At 38.3% G+C, this 17,441-nt stretch overlaps 1 protein-coding gene across 2 annotated transcripts in view; it reads left to right on the top strand.

Moving 5' to 3' along the window:
* The window catches only part of tmem8b (transmembrane protein 8B), a 35,024-nt gene that overhangs the window by 9,806 nt on the left and 7,777 nt on the right, over positions 1 to 17,441 (top strand). For both annotated transcript variants that reach the window (XM_082554394.1, XM_082554395.1), the window contains exons 6-10: positions 3,905 to 4,287; positions 10,198 to 10,294; positions 10,486 to 10,609; positions 13,042 to 13,184; positions 14,510 to 14,688. In XM_082554394.1, the coding sequence (XP_082410520.1) occupies positions 3,905 to 4,287; positions 10,198 to 10,294; positions 10,486 to 10,609; positions 13,042 to 13,184; positions 14,510 to 14,688 (926 nt within the window). The remainder of the gene's footprint in view (positions 1 to 3,904; positions 4,288 to 10,197; positions 10,295 to 10,485; positions 10,610 to 13,041; positions 13,185 to 14,509; positions 14,689 to 17,441) is intronic.

The following is a 17,441-nucleotide window of genomic DNA, read 5'->3' as shown; positions in this document are numbered from 1 at the left end:
CATTAATTCCCTGTAAATTAAGAAGATACAAGGTCTGTACTTGAATTGGTATTTGCACTTGGTAGATGCTCACAGAGCTCCTTATGTGATCCAAAGACATGTTGAAGTAGTCAGCAACTTCAGTGAGGCGATCGTGGCTCAAGAGTTGGGCGTTCGCCTTGTAATCGGAAGGTTGCCGGTTCGAGCCCCGGCTTGGACAGTCTCGGTCGTTGTGTCCTTGGGCAAGACACTTCACCCGTTGCCTACTGGTGGTGGTCAGAGGGCCCGGTGGCGCCAGTGTCCGGCAGCCTCACCTCTGTCAGTGCGCCCCAGGGTGGCTGTGGCTACAATGTAGCTTGCCATCACCAGTGTGTGAATGTGTGTGTGAATGGGTGGATGACTGGATATGTAAAGCGCTTTGGGGTCCTTAGGGACTAGTAAAGCGCTATATAAATACAGACCATTTACCACTACTAGCGGAGTGATGGCAGGAGAAGGAAAGGGAGCGCTTATGATCTAAGCATGCAGCATCATCTGTCAAGTATGGTAGAGCCAATTTGATGGCATAGGCATGCATGGGTACCAGTGGAACTGGGTCAGTGCAGTATTTTGATGATGAGAAGTAGTCGAGCAAATTCTGAAGTGTATAGTGATATAGCTTTTGTTTTGTTTTTTCAGGGGATTCAGTCAAATGCTGCAAAACTGAAGTGATCCACAGAGGGATATTGACTCAGAACATACTGCAAACTAACCCAAGAGCTTCTAAAAACAAAGAAATGTAATGTTCTTAAATAGCCGTAACATTCCCCTGATTTCAGCCCAGTTGAACATGCTTTTAAGTAAAGACAACAGATGGCAGAAAGGACTACAAAAGCAGCTCTAATGAAGCATCTGAAGATGGGGATGGTGCTCTGCTGTGAATGGAGACACAGACAGCTGCAGACAGAGTAGTTGTTCCTGTTATACCTTTTTCAGGTCCACTTAAGAGGGAACATGCACAGGTGTAACATAGTTCCTCCTCGGTTTCAGATTCAGTACATTCATCAATGATAAATTATTTCCATCCAAATTTGAATAAAGTCTTTAATGTCTGTCATTATATTAATTTAGATATTAAAAGATCAAAAAATTTATAAAATGGTTATAACAAAACACATATATTCTTTCTTCTTTTAGAGAATTTCATCATTAAGCTGTATTTTTTATCTGGATTTTAAACTTATGAAAGTAAAATATTGCAAACCAATATTAGTTTTATATTTAATAACCTGGTTTATCTATTGTGTTTAATTGGACAAGTGCTGGAAAAGCAATTGCAAAGAATAAAAAAAGTGCGCTGTAAATGACATAAAAAAATATTGAGTTAGATTAAACTAAAAATTGAGATGCTGATTTAAAAACAAAAACAAAAAAACAAACCCCTTACCTTCTGTTTTGCCTAAATTTCATGATTTGACCTTTATAGATATGGAGATTTAAAATTAATAAATAAAAAATGTATTCTGTTTAAATTTACATTTACATTTTAAAGTGAAGACATCTTTGTGCATTAGTGTTATAGATTGATTTAAATTACCCTTTAATGTTTAATGACACGGCATATTCAGCGCCTGTTGTGATTGTGATTTGGAGATCTATAAATGAACTGAAGGTTTTTCACACTGTGAGGTTTTTGAATTAAACTATTTTACCAATTTTGCCAATTAAAGTATTTTACTGCTTTACTAGATGTTTATCTGTTGGATTTCTCTTTTTTCTTATTATCTGCAGATAAATTGCGGTGTTTATCCATGAGCAGTTTGTCTGCAATTTTATTTATTTTTCTTCCTGCTGCTTTAAAAGACCAAGCTTGGGTGGTTTACCTCATAAATTAGGCCAAACAAAAGCTCAGAGTGGATCTCTGCAGCATGCCATATCAAGTATTCAAAGGTATGCAGTCAAAGTATAGAGGATTATGGCTTTCAGATGCACATAAAAGACTAAATCTTGGCTGTTCTACTCTTATCTAAGCACAAATCAGAAAATGTTTTTCAAAGACTGTCCAAAATGCTCATGCATCTGACAGTTTATGTTTGATGGGATAAGGGATGCCAGACACAGTCAGATCATCAAGAGGCTTCTTCAAGAAAAGACTGGAACCCAAACTGAGGTGATTCGTGCAGGATTGCTAAGAGGCAAATGATACCATCCTTAAGTGCTACATGCTGTTTTTGGGTTGTGGAGAACCGAGATACTCTTTATGCTCCCTCAATGGGGATAGCTCACAAATCTGTGGGACGTCCACTTCCATGTAGCGATCCCCTCCCTTTGCTCGGCACTGTACAGTGCACTTTGTTACTATGGCAACACAGACACTAATTATTCACACTCTGTCTCTCCTCCTGTCTGCCAGGCAGATCTTACTTGACCTTTTGTGGATTTAAATTGGAGAACAGCTCAGGTTGAGGGAGGAGACCATCTGGAGTCCTCACCTTTCTTTCTGTTATTGGTTATTGTTGTTATGAGCTGTCTCAGAAATATGTGCCCATAGTTGAATTTGGTCCAATTTACAGGTGTCACGGTCGCTAGTAATACAAAGTGTGATAAAACTAGGTTGCACTTTATTATTTATTGTTGCTGTTTATAAAGCATTTCATCACTGCAGCTTTTCTGTCCTCAGCAGACAACTGAACAGGGTTCATGTGTTATGCTCTAAATCAAAGGGGGGAAAGCCGCCCACACAAATACAGTACAGTACTTATTGTGTATATACATTTAGTCTTGCCTCTCAGCAGCCATTTTTGTTGGATAAGAGCAACTGCCCATCTAAATGAATGAAAAGAGACTTTAATAAGAGACTTTTACTTTAATTGTAGTGGTCACCAAGACCTAAATATACATCAATATAGAAGGTTTACAGCTTAATTTAAAAACCTACTCGGTTTCAGGACTGAATAAATACAATGCGAATACACATCTTAGATACAGAAAGCCAAGAAAAACAAAAGGTGGACTTATCTATATCATCACAGAAATAAGTTAATATGTCTGCCACCACACAGCCGAACGTATCATGATCTGTATTGTGTATGATGTGATTGGTTAACATGTCTTCTGGTTTAATTACTGGTTGGCTCTTTTTGAGACAGATGGGTGACATTTGCCTCTTCTTCTATAGATTTTTCTATAGATTTTTTTCAGGATTCTTCAAGTGCTCCATCTTTGTCCTCCGTCTACGAGGCTTTACAGATTTTACACAAATGTTACCTGCAGCTGCAGTATTCAGTATTTTTAGGCGTTCTCCACCTGCCTGTACGGACATCAAAATACTTCAAACCCTTTCGAGACAATAATATGCAAACGAGGTTGAGCTAAAAAGCCTTTGAAATCCTTTCCCCTTGGGGACTGTTGGTATTGGATGATACTTTGCCATTCGACATCAGTGACCATTTTGCATTGATTTTCTATGTGTTGGTGGAAAACATACAGTCTACAATCAAGTTAGAGGCAATCCACAGCACTGAATCTTGTTGTATATGTTCTGGAAGCCAGCTGAACTAAATAATTAGGTTTCAGTTCCATTAATATAGTGCCAAACAACAACATGGTTTACTCTGGGTGCTTTACATATATGTCAAGACCTTAAAGAAAACCCATTAATCCCCATTAATGAAATGCTTTCTGTGAGAAAAAAAACCACCTTCTAACAGACAGAGTTTTTAACAGCAGGGTGGGCGGCTGCCTTGGTGATCAGTCGGGGGTCACAAGAGAGCAGAGAGAGAATAAATGATATTGAGGAACAATAGCAAACAATAAACACTGCCTGTAAGCACGGATCTAAAACACAGAGCTCCAGCTCAAACATTTATAGAGACTCTGTTGCTTATAGTGCATATAAGTGCAAATTAAATAACAGCATTGTTTTGACTTTTTTTTTCCTGAACAGATTGCTCCAAACCCAGTTTGTTGAAAGACCAAGCACAACCCAGCTCCTCGATGAACATGCCTCAGTCTTTTGGAACAGCGATGGGTTTCTCCTTATCTGATACACTGTTAATGGCAGCCCTGCCAAGCCTGTCCCAGAACAGCAGTCACCTGCACACCTCAGAAGACAGCATCATTTACCTTGCACCGACTGCAGACACTAACAAGTGCTGGCCGATCCGTCCTACTCTGCGCAATGAGCTGGACACTTTTTCTGTGCACTTCTACGTCTTCTTCGGTCCAAATATATCGATTCCACCGGACAGGGCAGCCGTGTTCGCCGTCAACCTAATGCCCGTTTTAGACAGTGGAGGAGTCCTAAACATGGAGCTCAAACTCAACATGGTGAGGTTTACAGATGATACAACTATTGTTTCTTTCATAATTTCTCGCAGTATTTGTAAAATTGCGAGGCACTGTTAGCTCATCAAATCAGTATTATCATCCTGGTCCAAGGAAGGGATTTGGCCCAAGATGCTGGACAGTGCTCTGGCACCACTCTCACCCTTCGCTTGCTGTATCCTGTGCAGGGATCAGATTGTTATCAGAAAAGTAAATTTGCAACAGTCATAGAGGAGAAAATCAGCAGCTAGCAAGGGTGAATAACTGGGCTCACAAAGTGCCTGGCTGAGCGCGCCTGCTAAATATGGATGCACGTATGGTCATAGACTTTGCTGTGGGAACTGAAAAAGTTCACAATGAAACAGGCGCCAGTGTTTGGGCTTGTGGCATATGTCTCTAATTGAGAGCAAACAAAATGCAAAAATCAGCCAAGCAGGATTTAATATGTCTGTGTTGATCTGTCCTTCAGATAGTAATGGCATTAGGAATGCACCTGCATTGGCTCTGGAGGTCTACAGGGAGCCAGAAACTGGAGAGCTACAGGCTGGCAGATGGACTTTTAAACATTTTACTTCTAATGGAGAGAAAGCCAGCCAGTGTTGAGACAGCAACAAGATGAAGCACAAAACACTAACAGATAGCTTTGATTGTTTACTTCTAAGGAACATCCTGACAGTTTGGGAAGTATTGCTTAAAATATCGGGTCTATCTCCCCACATTTAAAGATAGAGTAAAAATACTGGTAAATGAAATTTGTTGCCCACAGTACCAGTGATTTAGCACAAAAGATATAAACAGTAGGAAATGTCAGACATTAAAAAAGATGAAAAAGAGCATTTGCAGCAGCAGACTTGAATTTAACACTAAATCTATTACGCTCTAGGTTTAATAGACAAGATAAGTCAATTAATGAGGAAATTAATGTCAGATTAATCATAAATGAAAGTAAACCCTATGTGTAGTGCCCCCTCCCCCCCGTACAATCCTGTCCTCACAGGTTTGAAATTGTCCAAATGCAGCTTATATACTGTTTCTCACCGCTTCAAGACTTTATAATAAGCCAGACTACACATCCATCATCTCTACTGAACACACGCACACACAGATGAAATTAATGATCGATCTTCTCATCTAACCCCCGGTAAGAAAGCAAACAGCCTTCTTTCCAAGATTGTCAGAGAAAATTTTTAAAGGAAATGAAAATAATTGACGGTAATTCATTTAACAGTGTATCAATGGAGTTTGGGATTGCTGTGGCTGCTGTCACCACCCACAAAGGCTACGTGAGCCCCTTGGCTTTCTCCATGGTGTGCCCATTTTCACCTGTTTACTGTATCTGTCCTTTATCTTGCAGCAGAACCTCTCTTTGTATTTATCGGTGCTATCTTTGCAGTAGCAAAGTGTTTTCCCTGACCCCTTTCACCCTCCATTCAACACCCCGGTATACTCCCAAGTGTGTGCTGTTGGTTAATTTTAACTGGGTGCGCACTGCAGATGTCACAAAGACAGTATGCTGGGATGAAACCTGGTTGGTGTGATAGTTGTATGAGCCGTTAGATGTATTCTTCAGAGAGACTGTCATGCTATATTATTCTATGAACAGATTTAACCCCCTCGGCGATGATCTGTCACTTGCTTGTCACAGGCGCAGAATCCAGTCAGCCGCTGCCTGTGGGGGACTCTGGCAGATTTGCAGGGCTTTAGGAGATAATAGCTGGACCTGCTTGTCTGCCTTGCATCACTCTCTGTGCAAAAGTGTGAAAGGAATGCATATGGCTTTTATTCCCACTGATGCCTCACCTGGCAGTTGATCAGTTTAAGTTTACCTTTGGTAAGGCTCACGCAGAAAAGAAATTAGAAACAGTGTAATGAGCGCATATTCATGAATGCTTTGGCTAACCCTTATGCACTAGTACTTTTGTCACAGTAATAAACTGTTTTGGCAGCATAAAAGTGTTTGGGGGAGTAGATTAAAAAATAAATAAGTGTGATACATGAAAAATAATGCTTACATATTATACTAGGTCCTAATAGCTAAACAGCCAGGGACAAACAATAAATATGTTTTTTTAAAACTATATTAATTTCTTATGTTCATTTTTCTATTTGTAAGTTTATGTTCACATCCAGTATTTCCACGGCCATTTATTTTCATATTTTTAATCAGCCAGTGAAAACTAGGCGCTTTTATGGCAGAGTTGTGCAACACCATCTGTCATTATCACACAGGAGAGGTGTGAAATTGAATGCTAAAATAAATATTGATTAAAACAATCATTTTAAAAATCTTCATAAATATATAATTAAACATATGCACAATAAATAATGAATCTAAAGAAATGTAATATTTTTCACATCTTAATTGTGCACTACGTGTATCTTTTATTTAAAATAATAAACTTGGATTGATACCAATAAATAAATTACAAAAAACCCCCCCAAACTAATAAAACTTCTGTTGCTTTTGCTAAGCAGCATTCATGTGGTCAGAGGCTGAAACATGTGCTTTAAAAGATATCCAGATAGCAGATATATTATTGATTAAAATTAAAACCCATCACAGAGATTGGAGTTTGGTTTAATTAGTTTGGGCACTGGAATATGGAGGCAGTATATACAGCACATGACAGCTTGTCCATGTTCTTGCATCAGTTGGCATTATCTACTGCCTGGCACATGTCATCAGCATAACTTCTATTAAACTCAGCAAAGCAAAAACATGTCAGTATACAACATAGACAAACTGGCATTCATCAAACCTTTTTTTTCTCCTCTATTTTAGCAATCAGAGTTGATGCATCAGGGCTGTCGAAGTGATCCTTTTAAAGATTTTCCACAGTAGTTTTCTTCAGTCTTTAACCTTGAGCCTTACTTTGCTGGTAGATAGCACCCCTGATTGAATTATGGGTCTGCCACTCACATTCACCAATCATAACTAACATCTGCATAATGGATCGGGCATATAAATCCTAACATTAAACATGATTAATATAGCAATGCTCACAATCATATTACAAAAGGCTTTACGAGTAAAGCCAGTAAATAAAAAAAACATACAAAATCAACATTAGAATTCCAGACATGAATGTGTTCTTAAAGCAGAACAAGAATAGAATATTATTAACAACACATCACATAATGCCCTGACAGCTAAAGCTATTTTAAGAAGTGATTGAAATCGTTTTAGAAATTCTGGGTTCTGGACAGAAATGATGCAGTGTGCTGAGAAAGCCAGCATCCACGCTGAAGGGAAATTATTTCAGACAGATTTGAGAGACAGAATGAGCCTCAAAAGTTATCAGTAAAATATCAAAGAAGCAAGGGAATATCGTTGTTTCGAGTGCATGAACGGTTTGGATGATAGATTTGAGAGTGATCACATATATCACATCTCTGTATCTTGAGATAATCTTTCTTCCTTAATTGCATGTGTTTCCTGGGGAACCAGGATGTTTATGGGCAGATAATGAAATGAATAAATGAATCACTGAGATTCATTACTGGTGGAATAATAAATCATATTTAAAAAGTGCATTGATTCTGAAATAGTCTTATAGTTTTTTATATTTTAAAAGGGGATATAATTTCTAAAAAATGAAAACAAGCTACACATGCTCCATTGATTTTTGAACATCTTTAGCTTTCTTGGCTAACCAGGTTGGGTGCACTTATATTATAGATGTGCTTTTTTAACTTGCAAATAATTTACACACACGTGTCTGTCATGTTATTTTGAGTAAATACACCAAAAACAGGATGGACATCGTCACATTTTGGCTTCATGTAAGCTTTAACCCTGTAACAATTTTCATAGCAGCTTGAATTGCAGGCTGGGGTAGGTCGAGCACTCCATAGTGGGATTTGTTATTTCATATGCGACAGCATACAGTTGAATCCTCGCTAAACCTTGACAAAGTATATTTTGTGTGACAGTGCAAAACCTCACGATTCTGTCAGTTTAAACCGCTTTAATACTGCAGTATTACTGAATCAACAGATGCTCAGGAATGCATATGAGGCCAGCAAAAAAGGAAGTTAAGATTGGTAACTTGTTTTTTAAGAGTGAATTCCAAAAAAGTTAACTTTGAGAAAAGACTGGGACTGTAATCACAACAGTTCAAGATGCTAAGAATTTACAGTTACCTCTAGTATGTCTTTTTTTTTTTGGTTTGTGATGCCGTAATTTCCCATACATGCTTAAAATAATAATAAAGTAATATGGATGTTTATTTATTTATTTTAATTCCTCTATCTTAATTGCCCTAATTAAAAAACAAATGTCTAATAATTAAAGTATGTTTTCTGTTATTTCCTTTGCATCATTAACGCTTCACACACTCTCATTTTGCTCAATTAAAAAATATGTCTCTTTTGACTTTTACACTGAGCTTTGTGGAGCTTTCTAGTGTACAAGAACAGCCGACAGCTTTGTTGTTCTGAATGAAAAGTTAGGAAATCAGTGTCACTGAAATGTGTCCTCATTAAAGTATCAGACTATACCGAACTTTTTGCTTATCCATCTATCCTTCCATCAGTCCATCCTCAAGTCAGGGTGAGGGGGAGATCCTATTCCAGCTGTCACAGGGTGAGAGGTGGGGGTACAGCCTGGACAAGTTGCCAGTTTATCACAGGGTATACATCACAGTAAAAGTATAAATTTAACCGTTTAGTGGTGTTTAAGAGCAAGGGAGAAGATTATCGAATAAGATTCACCAGGAATCATCCTTTGCTGACATGAATGGCTGGATAAACCTTTGTTACAAAAGAAAAAGTCAGAGGAAAGAAATCACAAAAAAATTAATGTGTACATACTTGTACTTTTATAATAATCCCTCTAATAGTGCTTGACTGGTCAATTGGCACACCAACCTTGCCATCTAGCTACATTGACTACAAACATCTCTACTTTGATGGAGCTCTTTGACCTGCCAATTAGAATCATATTATCTGGCTTTGGGGTGGCTCTTGCCTGCTTTGCTCTCCCCGTGTTTGCATCTGGTGAGCCACTTTGATATTTGTTGCTTAATCCTTTATCCTCAAACTGTAGAGGAGAGCCAGGATGAAGGAGGGGGAGGGTGTGGGGCTCTCTCAAAATGCCACTGGGTGTGATTTAGTCTTCCCACCAAGAGAATAGAGGCCAGATGGTGAGTTTAGGAAGCCTGAAATCTCAGCACCTGGCAAAGTGTTTGTTAGTCATTGCATTAATCAACAACTTTGCCAACTCCCTATATATACATTATGCCCATTTTTTGCTAAGGGGGTGATAGAAATCTTATGTATTTAAGAAATAATTGTCTAAAGTTATCCCACAAATGTATATAATGTGGTGAATTTCTGAATGTAAAGTTTTCGTCAGAAAGTCTTCTGATTTTTAGCATACTTTGTGGTTTAGTAACTGACCCATCGCTGTACCCACCCACACACACAGAAACAAAAGATGGAGACTGGGTAAATAATGGAGGGGCATTTTAAAACTAATAAAGTGTCAAGTTTGGTGCTTGAGTGCAAATTGACACATCCAGTTTGCTGCTATTTATTGTTTACCAATAGACCAATTTGGACAGCTGTGGCCTCCCTTCACCTCTCTGCAGAATGAACCAATTTGTATAAGCATATGCAGTTCCCGACGCTTGAATAATTCTCCTGGATTTCTTTCAATGCATGAGCATGTTAATGTATAATTGATGCTTCAAGGCGATAAACTGCCAACATCTTCACTTACTGTAGGTGCCTCTGGCAGACAGAGAGAGAGCACTTTACTTGATTTGTTAGTTTTAAAGTTTACTATCTCGTGGCTGTGCAGAAAATAGACCTAAAGGTAATCATGAACAGTGTTAGCTCACCAGAATGATAGCAGCAGATGGTTGATGGTTGGACGGATGAATGACGTTTGATTATGTGTTTTTCCTGCAGTCTACGCTGAAAGGAGCTAATCTCACAGTGTTTGGCTGCCTCAACCACGGGATGCCACTTTTCTTACGCGAAAACACATCACTGAAATGTGAATCAGGTATGCCAAATTTTGCTTAAACAAAACAGCCACATAGTCTGTGATTTTGAATCTAAGCAAGTTTATTAGTAGAATTGTGAGAACAGCACAAGTAATCGATATTTTTGCCTTGTATGCGCAAAGCTTATCTAGTTATGAACCTTCTCTGTCACAGCTTGGACTGTGTTTTATTGTGTTACCTTTTTCTTCAGAATCAGTGGCAGGGTTTTTCCTCTCTGTGAACACCTCCACTAATATCACCAAACTGAGGATTCCCTACCCACAAACAGGCACCTGGTACCTCAGTCTGCGCTCTCTGTGTGCTACTGAACATGGGTAAGACAGAAAGCACTGCTTCCCTTGAGAACTTTACCTGTTTGTTGGTTATGTATTCTATTTTATAGAGCTTCATACCAGTCTCCATATTTGCTATATATTATCTGTGCTTTACATATAGTGTTGTAACTGCTGTAACTTTCTCATCTCATCTTATCCTAAATATATATAAATTAAACCAGCGGTCCCCAACCCCCAGGGTGTGAAATTTCTGGTTTTCAGGGGTTTTATCGTTTTTATCGTTTGTTTTTTTTTTTTTTTAAATCGTTTTTATCGTTAAGTCCGTGGCGCAAAAAAGGTTGGGGACCGCTGAATTAAACCAAGTTTTAGTATGTGTTTTTATGCCTATAAAGAGACATTATTTCAGTTTTGGAAATTAATATTTGCTCTGTTAAAATTGTGATACTTGCTTTTATGGTTATACACTAAATATGAACCTCCTGTCAAACAGGAGGTTGAAAAACTTGGCAAAAAGGCTTGATAAATTGGGTCCAATGGTAAGAATCCTTATAGCTATGCCTTCTTTAAACTATTCTTTAAAATTGTGTAAACTATAATCTCCTGAGTGCTCAACCTAGAAAGTCTCAAAAACATCTTTTACAAGCAGGAATTCAACAAAACAAGCTGAACGTCATACATTTTGACATAAATTTATGACATTCTCATAATCAGTTCTTCGGCCAGGTCCCAATGCTCCACAGCAACCTCTACGAGACAATATTTGCTGTCAATTACACAAAGACAATTGCAAAATAGGACATTCATATCTTCTGAATTTGTCAGCATAACACAATCACTAGTTTGTTTACCAAAATAAATAATTCATTGCCATAATGAAGACACCATGCTTTCTGTTTGAATGACGAAGCCTCCCTCATTGAACCACATCCTCTGCCATCTGTCACCCAGCAGACTGATTTGGCACTGGCTTCATAAATGTGTGTATGGTGCACACCAAGCATATGACATAAAGGAGGGGTAGATTTTGAGGTTTATCCATATTTTCACACTTACCAATTAAGAAATGGTTTTTTTGCACACGTCATAGTGAATTTTAAATCAAACAATCAAGTTGTAATCGAAATGCACACATCCAGTTTTAATTCAAGGGGTCCAAGAAAAGTTTGCAAAAAGCTTTTTTAAAAAAATGCTATTGCAACGCTGTTTTATTGGTAGTGGTATTTGGATATTAATAGTATACTTTGTAGGTACCAATAAGGCTTTGGCCTACTGCAAAGGCCACACCAGTGTCCCTCTCTTTCTGTTTTTCTCTCCATGTTTATGTAGGTGTTACTTAACTTGTGAATTCAAGAAGTAAAGTATTTTTCTCTGAGGGTTATTTAAAGTCGGTGCGAATCATGTCAGAGAGAGAAGTTAGAGCGAATGTTTTCATTAAGTTTTGTTGTTGTAATGTTATATACGAGTTCGTAAGTATTAGCAATTCAGCAGATTGAGCTGTTCTGGCGAAGCCTTTATGGCACAAAAATGTGAACAGAATGAAATTAAGCAGATTTTTCCCGTCCCACTTGGGAGTTCCAATTGAATTTGAATAACAGATAATAACAGATGGTGTGGGACGTGGACTCATCCTCACACGAACACTTAGCTGATGTATGAAAATGCAGACAAAGATCAGAGTGTTATGTGCTAGATTTCCACGCATTTGCATATACTAAACCAATCAGGTGTCATTAGATGGTAAATGACAGGTGCCCTTCAAATATACAGTTAAGCTGATGTATACAACTAAATAAAAACAAAATAAATAAAATGTTGCAGAAACACATAAAGAAACATATTTGAAGTTTTATTCTCTTTAACTGATTGATTAGCAGTTTTTGTTTTTGTAGTGTTAAAGATGAGCAAATTAAGTAAGTAACCTCTGTCTGTGAATATGCAGTCACCTGTAGACTTAGAGTTTTGTGAGAAATTACAGCTGAGTTATCTATTCAAAATAATTAATGACGGTTAAACTAGAACCCTTGGTGGAATAGACATAATTTACAGAAAATTAGTTTTGTAATTGCGTTATAAAGCTGGAGATTTCCGAGGCCTAATAGAATGAAGTTGTCTGACATCTAGCAATGCCGAAACAACCTTTTGATCTCCAGTGTTTTGTGGTGATGAGGGCTTCTGGAGGACACAAGAAAACTAGACAAAACCCTGCAGGCGCCTGAGCGGCTTTGTGAGACAAAGCTCTAAAAGAGCTTGGAGTGATATGTGAATGTCAGCTGATAACATGCTCACAATAACAATGCTGTTATATTTGTATTTAGTAAGTATAATGTTTACCAGCTTAATTTGGAATGCTAAAAAGTGTGCACAGCTATGCAGTCTATAGATCTGACACATTTGGCCATAAACAAAAATCATTATGCAGATGAAAAACAGTGAAGGCATCACCTGCAATCATATATTTTTGCCTTTTCCAGATTTGAGCAATGCAGCAATGTAACTGCAGAGGTTTATATGCGTGCATACCTGACTCCGTGCATCAATGACTGTGGGACGTATGGACAGTGCAAGCTTCTGCGCACCAACAATTACCTTTATGCTGCATGTGAATGCAAAGCAGGTAACATTTTACTTTAAAAATCTATTGCAGTCCATCACAGTGTCTTACTTTTTCCAGCTTAAATGGACAGCTTTGTTAAATCCTTGTTTATTTATTTGAACTTGTAGTGCACACTGTCAATTAAATTGAAACGAGGTGGTCCGGTAAAGTCTTTTTTGATTCTGTTTTAATATCTAAGTCATGCAGTTATTAATAAAAGAGCGGAAGTTGTTTTATGTAAGGGAAAAATAATTAGTACTGTATATATTTAACAACCTCCTTAAATATTTATCAGTAATTAATTAGTAATTAATAAACAGCAAGCAAGTGCAACCCTGAATGTATAATTACACTTGTCTGTCAAAAGATTCTTTCGCATATGAAAGATAAGACAGAACTTTTCTTTGAGAAAATAGGTCATCACTGCTGCAAAGAATTCCTAATTTGTTGGAAAATACATCATGCGGAGTGACAAGAAAATGAGAGCGAGCCAGGTGGGATGGCACAGGTCATTTTCCAAAATTGAGCTGACAATTCTGCAATTAAATTGTATGTGCCACTTTTCAGTGACTCATTCAGTGGCCTGGTATTAATCTTCTAATATAAGGCATTTTGATAAGACAATAAAACACAGTCTTAATTACCAACAGCTTTTCAATAAAAGATGAGCTTATGAAACTAAACAAAGCATGTCCTCTGAGGCTTTTTTAAATCCTGCCTTTGATCTTCTTTTATCAGAGTTGGTTTCTCCTCAGTTAAATTCATTGTCATACTTCACATGTGTGACTACTTCCTGGCAGACGCTTTGCATTCAGCACTTGCCCTTGGCCCATCTCAGACTGCAAAACCTCTGTTCAACAGTGCTCACGAATATTTAATTCACACTGTCTTATTCAATCAACCATTTGATAAAGATCCAAAGTACCAAAGCGGGGGTGTTTTAAAATAGAAGTGAGTTCACACCAGGAGGCTCTATTATGCAGGATAAACAACTTCACACATATCTGTTTTTGATTATTTTTGCAGAGAAATGTCTGTTCATAGCAAAAGGCTGCTAAGGCATTATTCTTGTCAAGAGATAATAAATATTTCATACATTTTAAGAGATTAAGGGTTTGAAACAAACAGTTTCACCTGCTGGGGAAACTCTTCTCATTCATAAACCAAAACCACGTTTTTCCTGGAATTGATTGAGGGTTTAAGGAAGTCAGGCACCATTTATGCTTTTCCCAACATGTAAAGCCTGTTAAAAAACAAAAACAAAACAAAAACCTGTCTTAGAGCTTTAGTTTTTTAGGTGAAAGTACCAGATTTACTAAGGTGGTCTGTGTGTATTGGTATTTTAGGCTGGGATGGATGGGGGTGCACAGACAACTCAGAAGCCTATTCGTACAGTTTCCAGCTCCTCTCCACCCTGCTACTCTGTCTCAGTAACCTGATGTTTGTCCCGCCCGTGGCCATCGCCATCCGAAGCCACTACCTCCTGGAGGCTTCGGTCTACATCTTCACCATGTTTTTCTCCACTGTGAGTGAAAAGTGATAACCTAAAGTATATTTTCCTTTTATTTAAGCATGGTACTTTGCTAATAAACAGTTGGTATCAGTAATGCACAAAAGTAAGCATAAAGAAAGAAAGAATCACAAAAGCAGATGTTTTCCGAAAGTCATCAGATTGTGGCAAGGCGAGCTTTAATAGGAAACACATTCTGCATCAAATTCCCGTGTATGCAGATGACATACTCCTATTTCTGAGTAAGTCATTCCAAACTACACCACAGTCAGAAATACTTATGCTTACAATTCTATTCTGCATTGGAAGCATTAAAATGAATGTCCTTCATTAAAACAAAAATGCTCCAGTATCTCTACTATGATCCCCTGCTCAGAGCCATAACTTTATTACTTTTCCACTATGGGAACTTCCCCCAGGCAACAGCGAATTTTAGAAAACATTTTCACTGCAAAAATGACGACAAAATTAAGTTTGGGTAAATTATTTCACCCCCACCAAAAGTACCGTTTGGCAACTAGAACTGTTAGAATCAAATGAAGTTTTTTGTTTTTGTTTTGTTTCTTTCAGCTACAGTACCTTTTAAAAAGCTACATCTAGTATATTAGCACAGAATTACAATTAAGAAATACTGACAATAAACGTTACTATTGATGCTAAGGATGAAATCTTGCTGGAGCCAGAAACAATGCTCGGTATGGCATCATTATTTTTTAATAATCTGCTGCATTTTATCCGCCTCCTAACCAAGAAGAGTGCGTTTTATAGAGTGAAAGAAAACTACATTTAAAAGCAGACCATGCTTTTTCATATCTCAGGGGACTAATTTAATATTTCTCCTTGAAGAAAAGGTTTCACATGCTTTTGTTGAGAAAGTGCCTATTGTGTAATTTTTTGAAATATTATTTAACAAAAGAAATCCTCCTTTATAAAATGATAAAAACCCCAGTTCTCCTTAAAATGAATGATGTCTTACTACGATAATGTGATATACAGTGGGGCAAAAAAGTATTTAGTCAGCCACCGATTGTGCAAGTTCCCCCACCTAAAATGATGACAGAGGTCAGTAATTTGCACTAGAGGTACACTTCAACTGTGAGAGACAGAATGTGAAAAAAAAAAATCCATGAATCCACATGGTAGGATTTGTAAAGAATTTATTCGTAAATCAGGGTGGAAAATAAGTATTTGGTCAATAACAAAAATACAACTCAATACTTTGTAACATAACCTTTGTTGGCAATAACAGAGGTCAAACGTTTACTATAGGTCTTTACCAGGTTTGCACACACAGTAGCTGGTATTTTGGCCCATTCCTCCATGCAGATCTTCTCGAGAGCAGTGATGCTTTGGGGCTGTCGCCGAGCAACACGGACTTTCAACTCCCGCCACAGATTTTCTATGGGGTTGAGGTCTGGAGACTGGCTAGGCCACTCCAGGACTTTCAAATGCTTCTTACGGAGCCACTCCTTTGTTGCCCGGGCGGTGTGTTTTGGATCATTGTCATGTTGGAAGACCCAGCCTCGTTTCATCTTCAAAGTTCTCACTGATGGAAGGAGGTTTTGGCTCAAAATCTCACGATACATGGCCCCATTCATTCTGTCCTTAACACGGATCAGTCGTCCTGTCCCCTTGGCAGAAAAACAGCCCCATAGCATGATGTTTCCACCCCCATGCTTCACAGTAGGTATGGTGTTCTTGGGATGCAACTCAGTATTCTTCTTCCTCCAAACACGACGAGTTGAGTTTATACCAAAAAGTTCTACTTTGGTTTCATCTGACCACATGACATTCTCCCAATCCTCTGCTGTGTCATCCATGTGCTCTCTGGCAAACTTCAGACTGGCCTGGACATGCACTGGCTTCAGCAGCGGAACACGTCTGGCACTGCGGGATTTGATTCCCTGCCGTTGTAGTGTGTTACTGATGGTGACCTTGTTTGGTCCCAGCTCTCTGCAGGTCATTCACCAGGTCCCCCCGTGTGGTTCTGGGATCTTTGCTCACCGTTCTCATGATCATTTTGACCCCACGGGATGAGATCTTGCGTGGAGCCCCAGATCGAGGGAGATTATCAGTGGTCTTGTATGTCTTCCATTTTCTGATGATTGCTCCCACAGTTGATTTTTTCACACCAAGCTGCTTGCCTATTGTAGATTCACTCTTCCAAGTCTGGTGCAGGTCTACAATACTTTTCCTGGTGTCCTTCGAAAGCTCTTTGGTCTTGGCCATGGCGGAGTTTGGAGTCTGACTGTTTGAGGCTGTGGACAGGTGTCTTTTATACAGATGATGAGTTCAAACAGGTGCCATTCATACAGGTAACGAGTGGGGGACAGAAAAGCTTCTTACAGAAGACGTTACAGGTCTGTGAGAGCCAGAGATTTTCCTTGTTTGAGGTGACCAAATACTTATTTTCCACCCTAATTTACGAATAAATTCTTTACAAATCCTACCATGTGAATTCATGGATTTTTTTTTCACATTCTGTCTCTCACAGTTGAAGTGTACCTCTGATGCAAATTACTGACCTCTGTCATCATTTTAAGTGGGGGAACTTGCACAATCGGTGGCTGACTAAATACTTTTTTGCCCCACTGTATATAATCATTTATTGATAGTGTATACAGTAGTGAGTAGACATTTTATAGATAATGTATTCATACCGGAATTTTTTTTTCTTCTTTCAACAAAGCTGTAAAAATAAAATTGCAAGAAATATAGCTGCAAACATATGCTAGTGGGATTTCATACATAAATAGAGTCGGCCAGTA

This window comes from Aulonocara stuartgranti (assembly GCF_965226115.1).
Source record: "Aulonocara stuartgranti genome assembly, chromosome: 12".
Lineage (NCBI taxonomy): Eukaryota > Metazoa > Chordata > Actinopteri > Cichliformes > Cichlidae > Aulonocara > Aulonocara stuartgranti.
Note: the sequence above shows the minus strand (reverse complement) of the source record. Positions and strands in the feature narration are given on the sequence as shown.